Source organism: Pinus tabuliformis, chromosome 4_2, assembly GCF_031772625.1.
Source record: "Pinus tabuliformis cultivar Carrire ecotype Pingquan chromosome 4_2, CPIR1, whole genome shotgun sequence".
NCBI classification, from domain to species: domain Eukaryota; kingdom Viridiplantae; phylum Streptophyta; class Pinopsida; order Pinales; family Pinaceae; genus Pinus; species Pinus tabuliformis.
Genome location: NC_142304.1, coordinates 468,022,545 through 468,045,031, shown reverse-complemented (window position 1 = coordinate 468,045,031; position 22,487 = coordinate 468,022,545). Strand labels below are relative to the sequence as shown.

Sequence of the window (22,487 nt, the reverse complement as noted above, 5' to 3'; positions counted from 1 at the left end):
CTCTCTCTCTCTCTCTCTCTCTTCCCCCATCAGTTGACTCCTCTCTCTAAAGTCCTGCATCTCGTTCTTCTTCTCTCTCCCTTTCTCTCCTACCTCCCTCTCTCTTCCCCCATCACTATCTCTCTCTCTCTTTCTCTCTCTATTACCCCATCACTCTCTCTCTCCCTCTCTCTCTATCCAATCCTCTCTCTTCCCCCATCACCCTCTTTCTCTCTCTCCAACTATGTTACTATAACCCTTCCTCTATCCTTCTCTCTATCTCTCCTTTTTTGTCTCTTTATCTCATCCCTAAAAATACTCTCTCTCTCTCTCCATCTCTCCCTTGTCACTCCCTCTCTCTCCCAACTTCTCACTCTCTATGTCGTTCTTCTTCCCTTCCTCTCTCCCCCTCCAACTCCATCTCTCTATCCCTTCATCTCTCCTCCTCTCTCTCCCTTTCTCTCCTACCCTCCTCTCTCTTCCCCCCTCTCTCTCTGCCCTCCAATCCTCTCACTATTTCCCTCCCTTTCTCCTTTTCTCTCTCCCCCTCCATCTTTGTGTCTCCTCTCCCTCTCTTACCCTTCTCTACCTGTCTCACTCCTCTCCCTCCCCCTCGCTCTTCATTCCTCCTCTCCCCTCTCCTTTAGTTTATCTCCATCTCTCTCTTATCACTCCCCCTATCTCTCCATCTCTATCAATCTATGTCTTTGTTCTTCCCTCCCATATATAGCTAGAGTTAATATATATCATGATATATTAATATATATTATAATATAATAAATTTAATATTGTATTAAACCAAAGTTATTAAATATAATAATATTAATATTATAATATATTAATATCAATACGAGATTTAATCACAATAAGATTATTATTAATCCTTTAATATTAATATCGGGGTTAATAATAGTTTTTTGCATGGTATTAATAATAATTTGGCCCATGGTATTTGACCCATAGCTTTTACCAAAATAAAACCTCATTTTTGAGTGTGAGTAAGTATAAAGAGGTTTATGGAGTAAATATAAAAAGGGTTTTATTTATTTACCATACCTCTGGTTTATTTATATTTATATTTAATTATCATTTCTATTTTATTTACCATGGTATTTGGCCCATAGACTTGGTATATAATTATATTAATCTTATTTGATATATTTTTATTTATTTACCATGCCACTTTTATAAATATGGTATTTGGCCCATGGTATTAATAATTATTTGTCCCATGGTATTTGGCCCATAGGCTTTATCTAAATAAAACCTCTTTTTTGAGTTTTGGTAAATATAAAGAGGTTTATGGAGTAAATATAAAAAGAGGTTTTATTTATTTACCATACCTCTAGTTTATTTATATTTATATTTATTTACCATACTTTTGGAGTAAATATAAAAACAAAAGTTATATTTATTTACCATACTCTTATTTATATATATTTTTTAATTTACTATACATTTTTTTGAATGTTTGTAAACCCTTTATATTTAAATTTATATTGTGTTTATACATAATAATAATTAAATTGATTTTTAAATAGGGCTGACATTATGTTAAAAATGTTAAACATTACGTTTACATTTAAGCTTACATGTTTACTTTTTATGTGAGATCTACCCTATATGAGGGCCTCTCAGGCAATTAAATTATTCTACCATTCTCACGTACTTCACTTCCTACGACTACAGATGAATTTTTATGCTCTTCCAGACTATATTTCTTGTCTATCCTTATTCTTCTAATTGTAGGTTGTTCTCCCACATTTCATGCTAGTTACCCCAATGTAGGGCCAGTATGGTCACCTCTCATTAGTGTTCTACAAGACTCTTCTTATACTATCACTTGCATGTGCTATGTAGTCTCTACCTACTTGTACATAACACATTATTGATTTCCACATCTAGATATAGGTTCCCCTTCATATTCTTGATCAAATTCAATTCACTTTCATGGTCAATATGCCCTGAATGGAGTGTATATAGTTTGAGTAGCGTGTCCATATCTTAATGCATTAAATCTATTTACACATTCAAAATTTCACTTTAAACAACAAGAAATTGCAATTTCACCCAAATTATTATTACTAAGATAGGTGCCTCCCCCATTTTATATTTATCAAATTTTCCTTCATGTGTGCTCCTAGATTGGTCAAATAATGGACCACCAACTTATGTGTCCTTCAAACATGAAAAAAGAGTGGTGCATACAAATTGTGTTGCCAAATCCCTGAATACATGAATTAGTATTTTTGAATGCCATTTTAGGAGTATATCATGAAAAGAGATATCAAATAATGATGGACACTCCTTAGCAACTACTATGTGATGTTGTATTAAAAAAATCTACAACTTTGACATTTTTGGGATATTCAAAGTAATCGAAAGGGACACAAAAATTTTGCTTCAAATGTAGGAAGAATCATTTGAGATTCATGGAGTTGCATACATCGAATGTTGCAATAGGAAAATTTGGTTTTGAAAGCTAGATTTACAATTACGATTGAAAGAACAACTTCATCAAGTCCAATTTACATTCTTGGTCAAAATTGTTTGACAAATGGAAAACTAAAAATCTTGAATATATTAGAATGTTTATCCATGGTTTTATATGATTTATCATTATTTTTGTTGCACTTTCAATACCATGATACACCACCACTGAGATTTCAAAATTATTAATGATAATGGTTCCCAACCATTGCATAACATTTATGGAAGACTTCATTGGAGTTAAATTAGATGCTTCATACATTTATGGAAGACTTCATTGGAGTTAAATTAGATGCTTCATACATTTGCTAACTTTTATTTATTTTTTCTTAATTGTAAGTATCAAAATAAATTTAAAACTTCCAATTATATGATATTTAATTATGAATATATTTTAAACAGTATCTAATATATTTGCATATTTCATTCATAAAATTTATTAATTCCAAATTTAATAAACACCTTTAATTATTTGGAAAATAAACATTAACAATAAAAATCACATTTACTATAAGAATGAGAAATCCAAATAAAAAATTCTTTGAAACCACAAAGAAATTTGGTAAATAAATGCCTTTATACCAAGCGAATTAGTAATATTTATGGAAGTTTTCTTTGGAATTAAACTATCTCTATACTTTTGCTACCTTTTACTCCTTTTAAAAAAAATTACGATTATGAAAATATATTTAATATTTCCATTTATATTATATTGAATTATAAATATATTTTGAATAATATTTGATATATTTTTATAGTTCATCCATAAAATTTATAAATTCAGTATTTAATAATTTTTTTAATTATTTAGACGACAATTAAAAATATTTAAAAATATCTATTTTAAAAATAAATTGCGATTATATTTTCTAAAATGATTTAGAAAATAAAAAAATTATATGTGTTTGAAAATAATAAGTTATATATATATATATATATATATATATATATATATATATATATATATATATATATATATATATATATATATATATATATATATATAATTAAAAAACATTTATTGTTAATTCTTTAAATATTATTCATAAATTTTCAAGTGAAATTAAACCATCAAAATTTCTCTCACATAATTAAAACTGAATTCTATATAAAATATGAATCCTAGAAATAAAATAATTAAATATTATAATAATATAAAATATTTTAAATATAATTACTATAACAAAATAAATAAATATTACCATAAAATTATCTTTTTCAAGAAAAGCATTGCTTTAAAATTGGGAATCCCTCATTAATATACACATTAATGAGATATTCACATTAATCCCTCTTGGTCTAGGGTAAAGAGTCTGAAAGAATATTATTGAAAGGAAGAATTATCTTGATTGGGTTTCCCCTCAAGGGGGGTATTTCCCTGGCATGTGCCTATATCTTGTGTGTCTTGTTTTGTGATATTCATACATGTATAATTTCTTGATGAAAGATAAGATAATAAAGAAGTAAAAGAAGCGGACACAGCATAAGTAATTATCAAGAAATGAGAATCAAACCCTGATATAATATCTTTGATTTTCCAACATAGTGCCCCATGCCCTGATACCCTAATGCAAGGCCCACTAGTGCTACTTCACTTGCCAAGTCGAATGCTTCAAAAAATCAGATTATGCCTTATGTTTGAGTGTTACATGTACCTACCATGTGTTTGTCACTTTCCAATCATCAAATTAGTTGGCCAAATCAGACAAAAATTAATCCCATGTGTCATTCCCCTATGTTACCACATCCTCGAATCTACCACCTATTTTTCCATATGGGGTGATGTCATAAAGCTTCCATATCATACTAGATACCAGATTAGGTGCATTCCCTACTTTAACTTCCATGCATGTGTGAGGCCAATGTGGATCTAGATAATTATATTAAGGTGTTCTTAGTGATTGGATCCATCACATACACATATGCATTAGAACCACCACACACGTTGTGAGCATGATATTGATTTGGGACATCGATATATGGAAAGGGTTATTTTCATGGAAACACCATGTTTTGGTATATGAAACTCTATTTCACATAGAATTCTCACATGAGCATTGCATGAAAACACTTCCAACACCCCGCTTTACCTTTTTCTCCACAATCTTAGTTGGCTCCCTACTCAAATTACCCTTCTTTCCCATCTATTGCACAACCTTGGCTTGGATCCCCATAAGCTTGAAATAAATAACAGTTCCTAACTTGACATCAACTACATATGTGCAATAATCTCATGCTTTAGAATTGATGGAAACACCACTAGACATAATATAGTTATTGATGTATTTTCATTGAACTATTCTTTTGTTTTCTTGTTTCACCTTAAAAATGACTATTTGATCCTGATGCTCATTAAGGATTCTTGTTTGATCTCAATGCTCATAATGTATTCTTTTTTCTTCTCCTTCAACATAAATGGAAAAGGACAGAATCTAGATACAAATGGCTACTTCTTCATTTTAGAATTGCTTCCCCTAACATCAGTCTTCTATAACTGTTGTTAACATCAACAAGATGTGCCCTCTATTTGCATGATTACCTTGATGAGTTTATGAAATCACTGCCAACCTCTTCACCATTTTTTCACTAATGTGTACTTCAATATCATGACAGTGAACCAAGAGAAGTGAATTAGTTGCAAGTGTAACATGTTGCTAGAAATTCCTAAGAACCCATTTAAATGCCAAGTTGTAATGCAGAAATATATATTTGTCCTTTGCTAGGTCAAATGTCCATCCAAGTAAAAAATTTTCCCATAAAACAATTCAAAAAAATGATATAAATAGTGTCAATCAACATCCCAATCATCTATCATGTGTGATTCAAAAACATGATATTGATCAATAATTGTACCAAATAGCAAGTGAATAGTAAACTAGTTGACCCAATGGTGCTACTCAAGTCAAAAATCAAATGATGTTGCAAAAATTATGGGAAGTGGAAAAATAACTAAAATTACCAAGTTGAAATTTATCCCAAGTGATCAGATCTAAGGTTGTAATCTATGGACTATTGGTGTCCATTTGGCATATTGTTTGTTGAAGTATTCCATCTACGGATTAGTGTTACCAATTTTAATAATTTTTTTTATTGAACTATACAATCTGTTGAATATTATTGTCCATTTGGAAAATTTGTTCACGTTATTCAAGCTTTAAATTTGACAATCATCATCAATTCCCCACTTTGTCAACTGAAAAGAGAGATAACATCGATTTTGATGTGGGTTACCATTAAGGAAATCATCACTATTTTTGGTGTGTTTTAGTTTACCACTAGCCATATTCATTTGATTTTGTAATTTTATATTATCACTAACCATATTCACTTGATCTATGCCCTACCCCATGTAAAGTGCAGACAATTTTCATCATTGTGCTCCCACATTTGAGTTACAAGAAGTGACATTTTAATTTCATTGTTTGCCACAATATTTTTTTCCTCTAGATTGAATTTACAGTAACACTAATATAAATTATTTTGTTAAGGCCCTACGACCCCTTTGTTACATAGCTAATAACCATTCCTTATAAGTTTATTAGTTATGCTTAAGTTGGCATAATGGTACTTTACATCATCCCACTTTATCTCATATTTGTGATAAATTAGATTCATCTCTATAGGCATCAAATCTTGTCATGTACATTGGATTCACTATAAATGAGATTTGACCACCAAAATGGACTATATTTATTCATTTTTTATCATTTTCAAGAAATTTAGTTCTTAACATGTAGTACTAGATCTATGATTCTAGGGTTTTCGCTCTTCAATTAATATATCCTGGAATTATTTGCATAACTTTCTATGAGGGAAGTTTCAAACAATGAAATTTTGAGGGCTGTAAGGATAAATTTCAAGGAACGGGTGGTCAAAATTAGTGATATTGGAACTTTTGCTATAATTCCTCTTATATAATGTTTTAGATAGTAAAATTTGTAGATATTGAGGGAAAATATCATGTTACAAGTCGTAAAAAAAATTAGCCTTTGGTTCACTACAGTTTCAGAGGTATGCTATGTAAGATAGGTTTTTTATTGATCTTAAGATAAACTTTAAAAGAGTCATCTTGGAATTTTTAGTATGAATTATTTTCGGTGAAGTGTCAATTTCTAAAAGTTTGAAAATATTGAGATAGCATAGTTAATTACATGTTGAATATTTTCCAAATTTTGACTCACTATATTTTATGATATATATCATGTGGAATTTAGTGTTTTGACTAGTTAATTTTTACTGACTTAAAGAACATTTTCTAGGGTTAGGAAACAATTTTTTTTTTAGAGACATGATTCAGTGTATTTATATAAAATAGCAATATGTCATTTAATGAGAAAAATTATGGTAAGGAAAGGATACACACTGGAATTGCACATGGTTCCACATGGTTCGAAACTTCTATAGCCCCTTCGATACCTTTTCGAGTGGTAACACATTTGATAGTACCTATATATGGCATATCACTATAATGTGAATTTGACTTAATGGGAAATATTGAAAATCATTTAATATTTACTTCATTCATTATGTCATCAAGCAATTGTACAACTAAAATTCACAAAAGAAGAAGAGAAAACAAAAATTAGGCCAAACGCTAGGGGAAAACCCACAAAGGGAAAACCCATCAATCCTTTCCTTATAGATTATTCATCTATAAGAGAAATCCAAGTCAAGTTAACCAGTGATCCAAATGCCAATTAAACCCTCAAAAATTTGTCATGATCTATCCACAAGGTAGTCAATCAATATGCCACATCACAGAGACAGGTGCCATAGAAAGCTTTGTTCATTACAAGGAAATATGTCACAATAACTTTCATCAATAGAAAGAAATATATCCAATGGAACTTATTGAAAATACTGAGAAGGGGTAAATAAGCATGGAAAATTTTAAGGATGGAAATTTATTTTAATGTTTAGAAACCTTGGTGAATCTCACTAGTACATAATATGCAATTTGTAAAATGTTTGGAAATGTTTTTGTAAAAGTATTCAAATTTCTAGTAATTTTATATGGTATCTATATAGAATTTTGGAAATTTTTAAGGTAAAACAATTTTATACTATAAAATTTTGGTGAATATGTTTTAGAAAAAATGGAAATTAACGAATATTTTTTTGGAAAAAAAATGGAAAATTAGCCCACTTACGAATATTAGCCCCTAAAAGTTTCCCTGTAAATAAGTATTTCTTATCAATTACATGAGTGGTGTTGTCAATGATGCGAAAGATAGTTATTGAATTCTCATAATACTCGTCGTCATTTGGAAGCTACAATGTTCAAAGCCTTGGAAGCCCCACACTTCCTGAAGTTTTTGGGGATGAAGATCAAGGATATTGGGCTCAAGACCTATATCATTGGATTCCCCCATCATGCCAATTAAAACGAGTGGGTTGTCACTAGAGGCCTCACCATTGGATATATATGCATGGTCAAAAACTCCAAGCCCATTAATTTTGGAAAAAGTCCCATAGGGAGATGAGGTGACATGACATAATAGGGTGGCCTAAGGATGAACAAATTTATCCTTTGTAAAAGGTCAAAAGAAAATTAAATTTAATTACTTAAGCATAAGCTATTAAATTCTAAAGGAATGGCAAGTTGGTTTCATATGGAGATAAACATTCAAATATAAATTATTTTCGCCCCATTTTTAAGGAATGTTGGCCAAAGGTTAATAAAGGATTTTTGGCTATAAAATTGTTAAACAATTTTAATTTCAAAAATTTAACAATGTAAACTTTCAAACGTCTATAAACTTAAAATGGCAGTAAAAACCAATTTTTTATGCAAAAGGAATTAAAAAACACTTGAAAACCAAATGCGTTGACGCTAGAATAACAAATTTTTGGGGGGTGCAATTTCAACATGTTTTAACAATGGCATTAAAGATAAAATAATGGCACCCCAAAAACCTTAAAATTCCAACAATTTTCATCCATGTCATTAAAGATTAAATATAGCTACTCTAAAAAGCCCTAAAATTCCCCCAGATGCGGGTGATGACTTGTCAAGGGGGGGCGTGCCACATGCCCAGCATGTGCCGCCCCGTGGTAAACTTAATACGCCTGGTTAATACGCCGTCAAGGTATAATGGCCCAGCAGCGAAGCGATGGGTATTCAATGCAGGGTAGAGGTTCTCGATGGTGGCACAGAATGCAGTTAATGCTCGACTGCAGAGAAGGAATGGAATACGATATCAACGAAGGATGTGGGTGCATTGGCATGTTGAGGTTCGAAGGGTGCGGCAGTAAAGAAACTGCGAGTCGGTGGATGCTGAGGCCTCTGGCTACTGTAATTCAAGCCGTGGCTGTAGGGAGAGAGGGCAATTCGAGGGATTTCTGGTTCAATTGGAGGCGAGAAGGGTTAAATCATCTCATCAGTGTGGGGATTGGGGCGAAATTTGCACAGTGCCTATTCCCACCTATTCTCTCAAGCATACGAGGGTGGCAGCGAAGAAGACATGGTCAAATTACGGGAGCGACAGCCTAGCAGAAGAGGACCAGGGAGAGGATCCTCTTCTAGAACCCCTGCAGCAGATGAACACCACCATTGTTGTTGCTGTTACTGTCACAGGCGGGCAAGAGCCACACAACTCCCAGTCGGGCAATTCTTGGAGGTTGGTAGCTCTAGCGAGGGAGGGCCATTGCTTCCAGCATTCGGCTCCGTGGTGTTCACTCTGGGTAGCTCAATGGACAATGCGGGAGTCAATGCCCACATTTCAGTTCTTTTTACCAAAATCCCTGAAGAATTTGAAGCCGGAAATCCTCTGGGTACGTCGGAGAAACCTCCGGAAGGCTCTGGTGCGGACGCGCTGGAGAAGCCTCCAGGAAATTCTGGAAAGGACAGCCCTGATAAGGAAGGCCCTGAGGTGTTTCCACCGACCGAGGCAGGCAACTCGGGGAAGGAGACTGTGCAAGGCACCTCATACCCATTGGGGCCGGCACCTCAGGGCATTGATGAGGACAAGTGGAAGGCGATGTGGGAAGGAGTCCCTGAAGGACGGGGGTGGTGCTATGTGGTGGAAGACAAAAGCCTCTGCGAGGACCAGGACACTGAACCCCGGCTCAACAAATGACCTCCTCTCTCAGCCCGAAACCAGGATTAAAGCTTCTGCGGGTATGTCGGTTCCGGATTTCACCATGTTTGTTGTCTGGCAATGTATGCGTCTGTCTGTCTGGTTTATGTATGTCGGGTCTATTGTCAATTTTCTATACTGTTGGGTTCAGTCAGTTTATGTCGAAAGCCCCTGCGTGGGCAGTCACGGGTCTGTTTAGCGCAATGAGGCCCCTTAGCACGCTGATTCTCACGTCTTTTGGGCCTCCAGCAGCAATTAGATTTTGGAGGGACTCTGTTAGTCTGGAAGGTGTTTTTGGAAGGTCTGTAGGTGCTGCCCCTGCGAGGGAGCTTTTTGTTTCAAAGTTAAGCTATCCAAGGTGCAACTGCTGGCCCTGGAAAGCCTGTCTCACTGTTTGTAAAGTTTACTTGTAAATATAATATAATAGTCTAGATAGTCTTTTAACGATAAAAAAAAAAAAGCCCTAAAATTCTAATTGTTTCCATCCATAGCATTATATAGAATTCATATATTAAGGAATATATTTTCTAGGATTCATATATTATATAGAATTCATAGTTTTAATTATGTGATAGAAATTTTGATAGTTAAATTTCACATGAAAAATTATAAATAATATTTAATGAATTAAAAATAAATCATTTTTTAATTAAATATTTATTTACTTATTAATATTTTAATTTTTTTTTAATAATTTTATAAATGTAAATAACTTATTATTTTCAAACACATATATAAAATTTTTATTTTCTAAATTATTTTAGAAAATATAGTCACAAGAGTGGATAGTGATCAATATTTTTTATAATAATATTGATTGTCCAAATAATTAAAGATGTTTATTAAATAGTGAATTAATAAATTTTATGAATGAGGTATAAAAACATATCAAATACTATTGAAAATATATTTATAAACTAGCATTTGCACCAGATGTTGCAAAGAAAACGCCGTAAGGCATAAAGTGCGGAAATCCATTATCCATGTAGTGTGTGCATTATTCAACAAGGTGGATCTCTTTAAATTTGTTGCAAACATTTATGTTATTGCATTGCTAATTTATTTAGAATCTACTACTACCTCCTCTTCTTGGAATATTAAATTTCTTATCACCCCATGATGACAATCCCTCTAATTATTGGAATCACAATTTTTTCCACTTTAGTGGGTTTACCGTCAACCTAAAGAAACATGAATTTGAGTCACTCAACTAAAAGGAAATTGCTAAATTTCTATTTATCATGTTTTGAGTAAAAACAATTAATAACTCATATTTACAACCCTTGAAATATTTACAACCTTTTAAGTCTTGTATTTATAACTCATATTTATAAGCCTTTAAAATGAAACTAACTATCTATATTTTTATTAATAATAAAAAGAATCTTCTTTATAAAACTGACACTCACATGCTACTCCTATTGAAAAGGAATCAATACTCTTTGATAAGAAATATTCTTTGATAAGCAGGGAAAGAATTATACTCGACCTCAGGGAACTCAGTGGGAAAAATTATCAATAACTAGTTAATATTGATTTGCATCAATTTCTTTTGGTCCAAACAGCAATTAAAATCCACCCCTTGCCACTGCAACAATAATACACCATATATCACCTTCCCACTAAAACTGAGAATGAGCTGCAAATAACTGTGAGAACGCAGATGCCTCATAAGCATGGAGTTAAGTTTGATCCCTGAGCTTTGCTACAATCCTCAACTGTAGAGATATTGAAATTTTTAAGAAGACTCTGGCCATTTCATAAGCAGCTGACTTGACAACAGAGTTTGTCTGTTGCTGAGTCCCAATCATAGAGATGTCTATATGAGTTATGTCAATGTCTAAGTAGAGCTGTTGAATATGGAATGTCGGTGTAAGTCCTCATCTCTGTCCAACTTATGTCAAAGCAAGGATGCTACATAGGAAGAAAGAATTGGTTAATCCGTTGTGGATGATGGCATTTTCCCTAGAAAATGCAATATCTCCTTCATTGATTTCAAAACTCCATTGCTTCACTTGCACCTATCTTCTCAGGCTTTCATATTGATAAAAACAATGTAGAAAATTTTGGTTGAGTTAGTTTCAAACCATAAAATCTACCCCAACTTCATCTAATGGACTTGTAATATAGCCTTCTTTCCCACATTTTCTTGATTATAAAATAATGTCAAAGTAAAACAAGAGTTAGAAATATTTTTCAACAATAGTCACTTGCATCAGATAATTATTATCTCGCTTGGTTTTCATCCTTATGGCTTAATATGGACGGACCATTTTCTGCAAGATTAGGAAAGCCTATTGTGTCTTTGAAAGATCGATTTGATTAATGGACATAAGCTAAAAATGCAGTGATCATCCTGTAAACAAATATATATACTCTATATATATCAAAGTAACAGACTGAAGGCACTAAATTTGCCCATTTCAGACTCATATATGATATATCTATTCAAATGTTTACATAAACCAATATTTCATCCACAGTGGCTAAGAGTAGTATATATCAAAGACTGAGGGCACTGAAATTGCCCAATTCACTCATATATATGTTCTCAAATTTCTACACAAACCAATATTTCATTCACAGTGGCTAAGAGTATATATCAAAGTAGCAGACTGAAGGCACTGAACTTGCCCATTTGAGACTTATATATCTATTCAAATTTTTAAACAAACCAATGTGTGATCCACAGTGGCTAAGAGTATCTATCAAAGTAGCAGACTGAAGGCACTGAACATGCCCATTGCAAAATTCAGACTCATATCTATTCAAACTTTTACACAAACCAATGTTCATCCACATAGGCTAAGAATATATATCGAAGTAGCAGATTGAAGGCACTGAACTTTCCCTTTTCAGATTCATATACCTATTCAAACTTTTACATAAACCAGTCTTTCATCCACAGTGGCTCGTGATTTTCAAAATTTTTATGTATGCCATAATAAGCACTTCACGAATCAACTAGGAATTGAAGGCACTTGCACAAAGAATATAATAACATAAAACCAACGTGTTCTTACACAATAATATTATTGATGATAACACTATGCATAAATTGCTATTGCTTTGTTGTAAGCCACAGCAGGATCTTGATCTTCCTTGGCACAGATGTTACTGTCAGATGGACTGAGATGAATTTTTGCAGCCCCATTCTTCAATCCAACTTTATTCCTTTTCAATTTTGGGGCCATGAGAATCTGATAGTAGCCAACAAGTTTCTTCTTCTCCTTCTCAACCATCTCACCACCATCTTTCTGCTTTTCTTGATCTTTTCCCTGTTCCTTGCATGCATTACTGTTGAAGTCTTGACAGCGGGATTGTTGTTCTTGGGCATCAACAACATTATTAGGTTTAATGGACAGTAATTTTCTCACAAATGAAGGCCTGGGTTTGACAAGATTCCCCATCAAATCTCTGAAACCCATAACCCCCAGTTGCAGGGATGAATCTGTTCATTCTGTGAAGATCTACTCCATCAAGAATCATGGTGCCAAGGTTGAGAATGCCCTGTGGGTGACCAGAAGGACGACGGACCTGCAGTGCCAAGAAACTCATCCCACTGAAATCTGTGCTCCCGTAGCCCTTGAGGAGAGTGGAAAGCAAGACCCTCACAGTGCCTAGCAGGGTATCCCTGAGGCAACCCACGCAGTATATCTCCATCATCACAGCAGAGGTTTCACAGCGGAGCAAACTCTCTTCCACTCTGAATATGGCCTTGTCATTCCAAGTCGGGTTTGCGCCCCCTGTTCTGTCAATTGCGTCGTCAATTTTTTCTCGAAATTGATCCATACAACACAGTAGGTCTACATCATGCCAACAAGATGCATCTCCTTCAGATCTTGAGCTGATATGATGTTAAGCTCCAGCTGTGTGTAAGCTTCCCCCATGATGTAGAGTGAATTTACTGCACAAGGAAACGCAATATTCAGAGACCACCCTGATTGAAATTACAGGAGAAGAAATGCCATGAATGAAATCTTTTGAAATCTGAACATTGTATAGAACTGACTTATAAGACAAAACACATCATAGACTCTCTAGCTCATGATGATGAAAGTAGATGGAAATCAGTGCAGAAGGCCACCCCAAATGGTCATGATCGAAGCCAAGAAGCAAAAAAACCCATTCATAGATACAACAATAATGGAACAAGCAAAAACAAATTTGTACCAAATCCATTTGTTGTTTCATTTTAGAATTTTATTGTTGTGATTTCCATTTCAAAACTCCATTACTTCACCAACACCTATAGTCTCAGGCTCTCATATTCATAAAAACAATGTACAAAATTTTGCTTGAGTTAGTTTTAGATTATAAAATCTACCCATTTCAAAACTCCATTGCTTCACCTGCACCTATCTTCTTAGAATCTCATATTGATAAAAGCAATGTAGAAAATTTTGGTTGTTAGTGTTAGACTATAAAATCTACCCATTTCAAAACTCCATTGCTTCACCTGCACCTATCTTCTCAGGCTTTCATATTGATAAAAACAATGTAGAAAATTTTAGTTGAGTTAGTTTCAAACCATAAAATATACCCCAACTTCATCTAATGGGCTTGTAATATAGCCTTCTTTCCCACATTTTCTTGATTATAAAATAATGTCAAAGTCAAACGAGAGTTAGAAATATTTTTCAACAATAGTCACTTGCATCAATTGATTATTATCTCGCTTGGTTTTCATCCTTATGGCTTAATATGGACGGACCATTTTCTGTAAGATTAGAAAAGCCTTGTGAATCCTTTAGTTTCAAAGTAATTCTTTCAGATCACTTGCCTATCTATCTGGAGTCTAGACCTCTCAAACGAAGAGGCCTAAAAACATACCATTTTCATTTGAACAGCTGCAGTTTGGCAACCTAGACATAGAAAATAAAATCCAGTATTAGTGAAATGAAGACACTCACATTACATGAACAAAAATGTGAAGTTTCAAAGTAATTCTTTCAGATCACTTGCCTATCTATCTGGAATCTAGACCTCTCAAACGAAGAGGCCTAAAAACATACCATTTTCATTTGAACAGCTGTAGTTTGGCAACCCAGACATAGAAAATAAAATCCAGTATTAGTGAAATGAAGACACTGACATTACATGAACAAAAATGTGAATCCTTTCTAAGAAGCTTCAAAATGTAAAGAAAAAAGCGGAACAACTAGGTTTTTGTAAACATATTCAAAAGAAACATGAACTGGAGATAGAGATGGTTAGTGTTGTAAAAGAAAAGGAATTGATATTGTGGCTTGAAAATGACAGATGCTTCCTTTATACTTTTTAAGTGCCAAGCATAAACCACCTTCCAATCTAAGGAAGGATAACAGTAAGTACAAGGAAGACCACAGATGCTTCCTTTATACTTCAATTGTCAAGCATTAACCAACATTCATAAGGTAGGTGCTTCCATAGACTCTATCTGATCATGTGACCAACCAGCCCAACTTAACAGCCATGACAACATCAGCAGATCAGTGGCCCCTTGCGAGGCCACACCAGCCCAACTTAACAGCGATAACAGCATCAACTAATCAGTGGCTCCTTGTGGGGTCACACCAGCCCACTTTTGGGCAAACCACTATGTAAGAAAATTAAAACTTGGTGGAAACTGTAGCAGCAAGCCACTTTCACCTACCCATCTTGTCTCTCATGGCTAGTCTTCAAATGAATAGAGGAAATATTACCGAGTCATGAACTTTTAAATGAGGGCATATTATCAAAAACCTTGAATGAGACTCATGAGAATCTATAAAAGAAAAGAAGTCAGACATGCCTAACTTAGTGGTTGATACAGTGCTTAACCACATTAATCACCCTCGTTCAAATACTGGAAGGCATAAAGCCCTGCGTTATTAAAAATTTCATGAGTTTGATAGGGTTCAAATTCAAAAAGATAAGAAAAAGGAGGTATTCTGTAGACAGAACTCAATAATTCAATGGCTTAAAGATGGTGGAAGAAGCGGTGCTCGTTTCCTTAAAACCACTCAGAATAGAAGGGTTTACAATAAAATTTCTGTAATAGAATACCAGACAACACAGTAGTAACTCAAATCTGCAAGGAAATCTACTTCAACCTCTACTGACGATGCCGGTTACTGAAGAAGAAATACAGGATGTTGTTTCCCCAAGAAAAGAAATCGCGTCCTCAGCCACTTTTAAGGGTAACACCAGTAAAGACTAAACTTCCCCAATTGAACCACGTCCTCTATAGCATATGCTAAAAGCATTCACGGAACACGATCCCTCGATGTAAATGAAATACTCAATTCTCCTAAACACCACCTTGACTTAATGAATATGGCTGTGGCTGGTCAGAACTCCGGAAAACGAAACTGGCATTGATAATGAAAAATTTCTCTAATTAATTCTGAAGTATATAGGCTATTAATCTTGTCGTACCTAATAATCTTGAGGAGAGCTCAGAGATCATAGAACAGTCGTTTAAAGCCGTGAAACAATTTGTAAACTCAACCATCGGAAAAGAGTAACGATATGTTCCTCCTAATTAGACAGGATCTGAACTGCTGATAACAGAAGGAAAGAAATAGTAATTCCTTTTCACATTATCATAAGACGATGAAAATGTCATAAAACAGAGTACATACACCTTATTATTATCTGCACAAGGCTACGCATGCAGGGAAGAAAGACATGAAGAGTCTTTGCGAAGAGTCTCATCGCCAGCAGAAGAGTCTCATCACCAGCAGGTAGTCTCTGCGAAGAGTTTCATCACTAGCAGAAGAGTCTCATCACGAGCAGGGCAGGCCTGGCCTTTCATGGCCCATTACCATGGGAAAAAAACTATTTTTCTATGAAAAAACAGATTAAATGAACGGCAGAAAACACCCCAATCATCTAACACATAGAATCAATGGCTCAGGATCGCACACATCACATTTTAGGGATGTCTTTCTCAGAGGGAATGCCTGACGGCGTAAATATGATCGCGCAGTGGCATGAAATGACAGTGCATATCTGAGCAAGTGAATATTCAAACATGTGAATAAGGTGCAATGTTATTACAACGTTAATGCATTATTATTATTGTAGATGATAGAGAGACTGAACAATTATTATTGGAACGTTACAGATCTCTGTCGTGTTAGTTTCCTCCACCCTATAGATGCCATTTTCAATGTATGTGTTACATCATAAGGAGGGTAAAAAAGAAAATTAATAATAATAATAATAACACGACCCTGAGAGATGTCCCCTTGTGCGTTGCTGCTTTATTCATTGGCATTTGGTATGGTGCATTAGTTATTTTGGAGTGAAAGGCATAATTGTTTAACATTTGTTTGAAATTGGAGCCTAAATTTCAAAACAAATTGCGTGAACAACACATTTAAACTTCAATTTGAATTGAGAACTGGAGAGAATGGGAAATAATTCACAGCAATGGCGTGCAAGATGATGCCATATGTGGTCTGACTTAACTTCAAATATAATAGATAATGTTGTTTTGGAGACCAACACACCTATTCCGTATGATCTTGTTAATGATTTGAAAATTTATGAATATGGTGAGCCTGGTCATTTTGTACGAGAATGGAGGGTTAGGAAGTGGTTCGGGGTCTCAGTCCTCGATACAGGTGTAGTTCAAGTTATGGTCGTCGTTCTCTAAGACGTTGATGTTTCAAACCTATATGGGGACGAAGTATTAGCAGGTCACCTCCACCTCGTCATGATCATCGAGTTCAACCTTGCGATCATGTCTTCTGCTTCTGGTGTGTTCACTGTGCCATGAACTATCACAGAGTCATATTGTTCACTCTGTAGGAGTCCATACAATCATTTTCCAAGAGTGTGAATTTCTTGACTTTATTCTCTTGAAATAATTTCTAAAGGATTATAAACAAAAAGCAGAACACATACAAGAAGAAGAGTGAAAAATGAAGATATTCTCTCCCGAACTTGATGATCCTGAAACTACTAAAATCATGTATGGTTCAAAGTTGAATGGCTCAGAAACTACTACAAATTTTAGGGAATCTTTCCAAGAAAAATCACTTTTAGAATTGAGCACTACAACAAAAAGCACAGATAGTATTTACTCATCGGTGCTATTAGGAAGGGAACTGAGTCAATGCATAAATCTTCTTGTCATCAGAGTGAATCAGTTGATGTTGAAACATAAGTGATCGTTAACATTCTTAAAGGAAATGATGGTCCAGGAGGTGTGTCTTCCAATACAATAAAAGATCATCCAAATACACCGTCTTATTTCATGTAATAAAGTTACACTGGATGATGTTTTGTATTGTTGCTGCAAAAGGTTACTGTATCATCTTATGGTCCTGAATTATGGTCATGTGGTACTTCAATCATGCATTAATATCACTGAAGAGAGAACTCTTAACTGCCAAGTTTTTCAATGGATACACCCTGGAGATTGACCATCTGTTTGTTTAAAGTTGGACCATATCTTGGAGAAAATATTTCCTATAGAATATGGTGAAAGGAAAAAGCGAGTTCTTGTCCAAGAAGAAAAACACCAACACCAACAAATAGAGGGGGATATGACAGATGCCCTTGTGGGATAGGATGTTTTCTCCTTTGATATCAGTAACCAGAAGGCCTCTTGCTGCATCAATTTTAGTATAATTCTTAGGGACATGCTAGCGATTTTGTACGTTTCCTAAATCAATCCCTCGATGTAAATGAAATACTCAATTCTCCTAAACACCACCTTGACTTAATGAATATGGATGTGGCTGGTCAGAACTCAGGATCCTGAAACTGGCATTGATAATGACAAATTTCTCTAATTAATTCTGAAGTATACAGGCTATTGATCTTGTCGTACCTAATAATCCTGAGGAGAGCTCAGAGATCATAGAACAACCGTTTAAAGCCCTGAAACAATTTGTAAACCCAACCATCGGAAAAGAGTAACGATACGTTCCTCCTAATTAGATAGGATCTGAACTGCTGATAACAGAAGGAAAGAAATAGTAATTCCTTTTCACATTATCATAAGACGATGAAAATGTCATAAAAACATAGTATATACACCTTACCATTATCTGCACAAGGCTACACATGCAGGGAAGGAAGACATGAAGAGTCTCTGCGAAGAGTCTCATCGCCAACAGAAGAGTCTCATTGCCAGCAGGCAGTCTCTGCGAAGAGTTTCATCGCCAGCAGAAGAGTCTCATCGCCAGCAGAGCAGGCCTGGCCTTTCATGGCCCATTATCATGGGAAAAAAACTATTTTTCTATGAAAAAATAGATTAAACGAAGGGCAGAAAACACCCCAATCATCTAACACACAAAATCAATGGCTCAGTATCGCACACGTCACATTTTAGGGATGTCTTTCTCAGAAGGAACACCTTACGGCGTAAAAATGAAAGAAGAATCATATCATTATTATTTCTTTTAAAAGAAAATCAAGATTTCCTCTCCTTGAGAAATTAGCGACGCATTGATTACGCCAAGTTTTAAACACTTCTAAACCTCAAGAATCCTGCATGTAGGTAAGCAATGCCATTTTTTAACGAGTTGAATTTAATTAGAATGTCGGTTTAAGAATATTTTAATATTTAATGTTTATTGAACTTAATTAAATTGCTGGTTTAAAACTATATTTTGTTGATTTAAAAATAAAAAGTGAATTGCTTGACCTGCCTTTTGTCATTTAGGATATTAAAATCTAAAATATTTTTGAAATTAGAAATCTATCAATTAAAAATATTAGTGTATTACTTGACCTGCTTTTGTCATTCTGCCTTGTCACTACGACTCTGTATATTAAAATCCAGAATATTCCTGAAATCCACTAAAATCCCTTCCAATAAAGCCATTGGCAATATCAATTTTTCTAAAATTCTAGAATACCTGAAGTCACCGAAAAAGGAACTCAAACTCTTGAGGCACAACCTCCAATTTCTCAGCTTTCAAAGCAGGTTAGGGTTGTGCGTCCTCCTGGATGTAAACACCTGTAACAGATCACAAATGCAAACACACACGAAGACAGTAGAAAGAAGAAACTTCTATATATATATATGCAATACAATGATGTGTTTCACACAGAGTGAGAGTTTAGGCAATTTATTTAAAATCCATATGGAACCTGCAATATCTAAAACGAAGTCAAATACTATTTTTTGCAAACCCAGCATTCGCGTATTCTGATCTTAGAAAGTGGCCTTGTTCAGCGCCGTAAACGTGACGGAGGACGACTGGTCTATGCTATACGAATCATATTGCAGGAAGAATTGCGCCACAAACAACCGCGCCACCATCACAACAATGTCTTTGCCCCCACACTACTTGTTATCGGCAGACGTTTCATCCGTTTCGCGGCCGTTGGACCAGAGAACGTACTTGAGCATCTTCTCCCCTTCCGAACCCATGAACCGACGGGGCACAAACTCATCCACTCTATCGAACAACTTTGGATCCTTGGTCGCAAAAGACATGAAGAGTCTATGCGAAGAGTCTCATCGCCAGCAGGCAGTCTCTGCGAAGAGTTTCATCGCCAGCGGAAGAGTCTCATCGCCAGCAGAGCAGGCCTGGCCTTTCATGGCCCATTACCATGGGAAAAAAACTATTTTTCTATGAAAAAACAGATTAAACGAGCGGCAGAAAACACCCCAATCATCTAACACACAAAATCAATGGCTCAGGATTGCACACGTCACATTTTAGGGATGTCTTTCTCAGAGGGAACGCCTTACGGCGTAATTATTATTTGAAAAGCCATCGATACTATCACATAGCATATATAATATATAATCTATTTGGCAGGGTCTACACCACATAATGTTTAAGGGAGTACAAATTGTTATGAAATTCCACCAAATACGTAGGGAGAAATTGAATTTTATATGAATACAATAAGGAGTTGTCTAACAAGGTAGAGGAATTGCTTAGACGGCCAAAAGTGATTGGAATTTGGGCAAAAAAATTCAAAAAATCTTGTAAAAGCAGTGTTTGAATTATGTTTTTGATGGTCGAAATGGATTCAGCTCATCAAAAACGTATAGGACACCTAAAATTTTGAAGTTTAAAAACCATAACTTGGATTTACAAAAATATTGGCCAGATTTTCTCTAAATATGACCAGAATTTCCAAAAGGTTCCGAACAACTCCTCCGCCTCGTTAAACTATAGGATAATGCTAAACACTGAAATTATACTGGAAAGATATCAACCAATGTGTGAGAGCAGTTGAATTTTATATGAATATAATAATAATAAACACAAATAAAATTCTTAAAACTGTAAATCTGGACAAATAGAAAACACTGCTGCCCCCACATTGCAAGTGCCAAAACCAAAACCAAAACCAGTCTAATCCAATTTCTCCAAGTTCTCCCAAATAAATCAATAACTGCAAATCTGGACAAAGAAAACACTGCTGGCCAACAGCAGATCATGGTTATGAGGATTCTGAGAAACCTCAGAGCAAGAGATGAGTTTCAAGGATGTTTTGAGACAGAACCTAAGTCATCGTACTCCGGAATATACTCATTGGCAATATTTATCAAATTAGAAGATATAATCAATTAAATGAAAACATCGTTAAAAGATATAATCAATTAAATGCAAATATCATTCCCAGTGCAAAATGGAGTTTGACCATTTTGGAATCCTGGAGAGGAAAACCAATGTTTCTTTCACAGCAATGCATAAATTTATTATCAGAATCATGACATCATGAAAGCGATGACTATAAATTATAAATGAATGAATTATCTTACAAGGAAGTACAGTGAAATCTGAACATTCTCTTTATCACACATGTATGTATGCGTTTCTGATAAAATCCCCTATTCTCCTCAGTGCAATCGACAATGGCACCCAACAAAATTACCATAGTCCGTCAAGTAAATTCTTACCTCTGAGGGAGACATCATATTTGCAAGGCTTAAGGCGTTGCTCAATCCCTTCTTCTTTGCCCTTAGATTCAATGTCTACGTTACAGGAATAATCTGAGAGAATGGCCGCTTTATTGGGAGAAAATGGTCGCCCAACCGTGATTCCACTACCGAATACCACAACGGAGAAACCCATTCTGGAGCAAGCACCAACACTATGCACCGTATACGCCCTCCAACTCAATCTTTTAACATCTTCACTTTACAGCAGGATCTCAGGAATTTCTCCTCAAAAGCCCTTCGACGTCGGCCATCCATATTCAACAGTGAATTTGGAAGGCTGGGTTCTCTCGTTTTCTGTGGAACGATGGATCTATGTTGCCGCCTCATCATGGATGCAGATGATCTAATTTAAAAATCAAGGAAACCGCCTCAACATGGATTTAAAGGATTTAATTAAAAAAACCAAAAAATGTGGATTCAGAGGATTTAATTTTAAAAACCAAGAAACCGCCTCACCATTGATGCAGAGGATCAGATACTCTGGCACAGTGAGGCGCTCTGGCTTGCTGTTCCCGATACTGTCCACGTCCTGGAAGATCTTCTCAATTGCACTAAAGGAGAAGTCCATATTATCTGGATGAGTGGCGTTCCTAATATTGTTGATCCTAGTCGTCATTATACACAGGGCTCTCTTTTTGATTGTCCATTCGAGAAAGATTTGCTCTGTTGGAATGATAGGCACCCAACGAAACAGACTTGAGGGAAATGAAGGGAGGAGTGAAACAGAGGGCAACTACGGTTCAACCCCCAGCCCCTCCACTTCGCTAACCCTTGGAATAGCCAGCGACATATATTAAGTTTCGAGGGTTCGCTGCAACTGTATTTTTTTTAAGTTATAACTCTATTTTTATCGACGGTCTCAAATAGTTTAATCGTCTAACATTAGATCGGATGGATGATAGCAAGACAAGTAAGACGAGAGGGAAATTGATCTCAGAGGGAACGCCTTACGGCGTAATTAATATGATATAAATGGAAATATTAAATTTATTGCCGTAATTATAAATTTTTTTTAAACCGATAAAAGGTAGCAAATGTATAGAGATAGTTTA

General features: G+C 35.1%; 1 protein-coding gene and 1 pseudogene across 1 annotated transcript; one reads left to right on the top strand and one right to left on the bottom strand.

Annotated features, from left to right (window-relative positions):
• Positions 1-12,902: 12,902 nt before the first annotated feature.
• On the bottom strand, positions 12,903-13,340 carry LOC149169994 (protein SRC2-like). The gene has a single exon (XM_089425415.1). It carries the CDS (start codon positions 13,338-13,340, stop codon positions 12,903-12,905), a length of 438 nt encoding a protein of 145 aa, XP_089281541.1.
• A 3,728-nt stretch (positions 13,341-17,068) lies between these two features.
• LOC149169993 (E3 ubiquitin-protein ligase PRT1-like) lies at positions 17,069-17,944 on the top strand (annotated as a pseudogene).
• Positions 17,945-22,487: the final 4,543 nt, after the last annotated feature.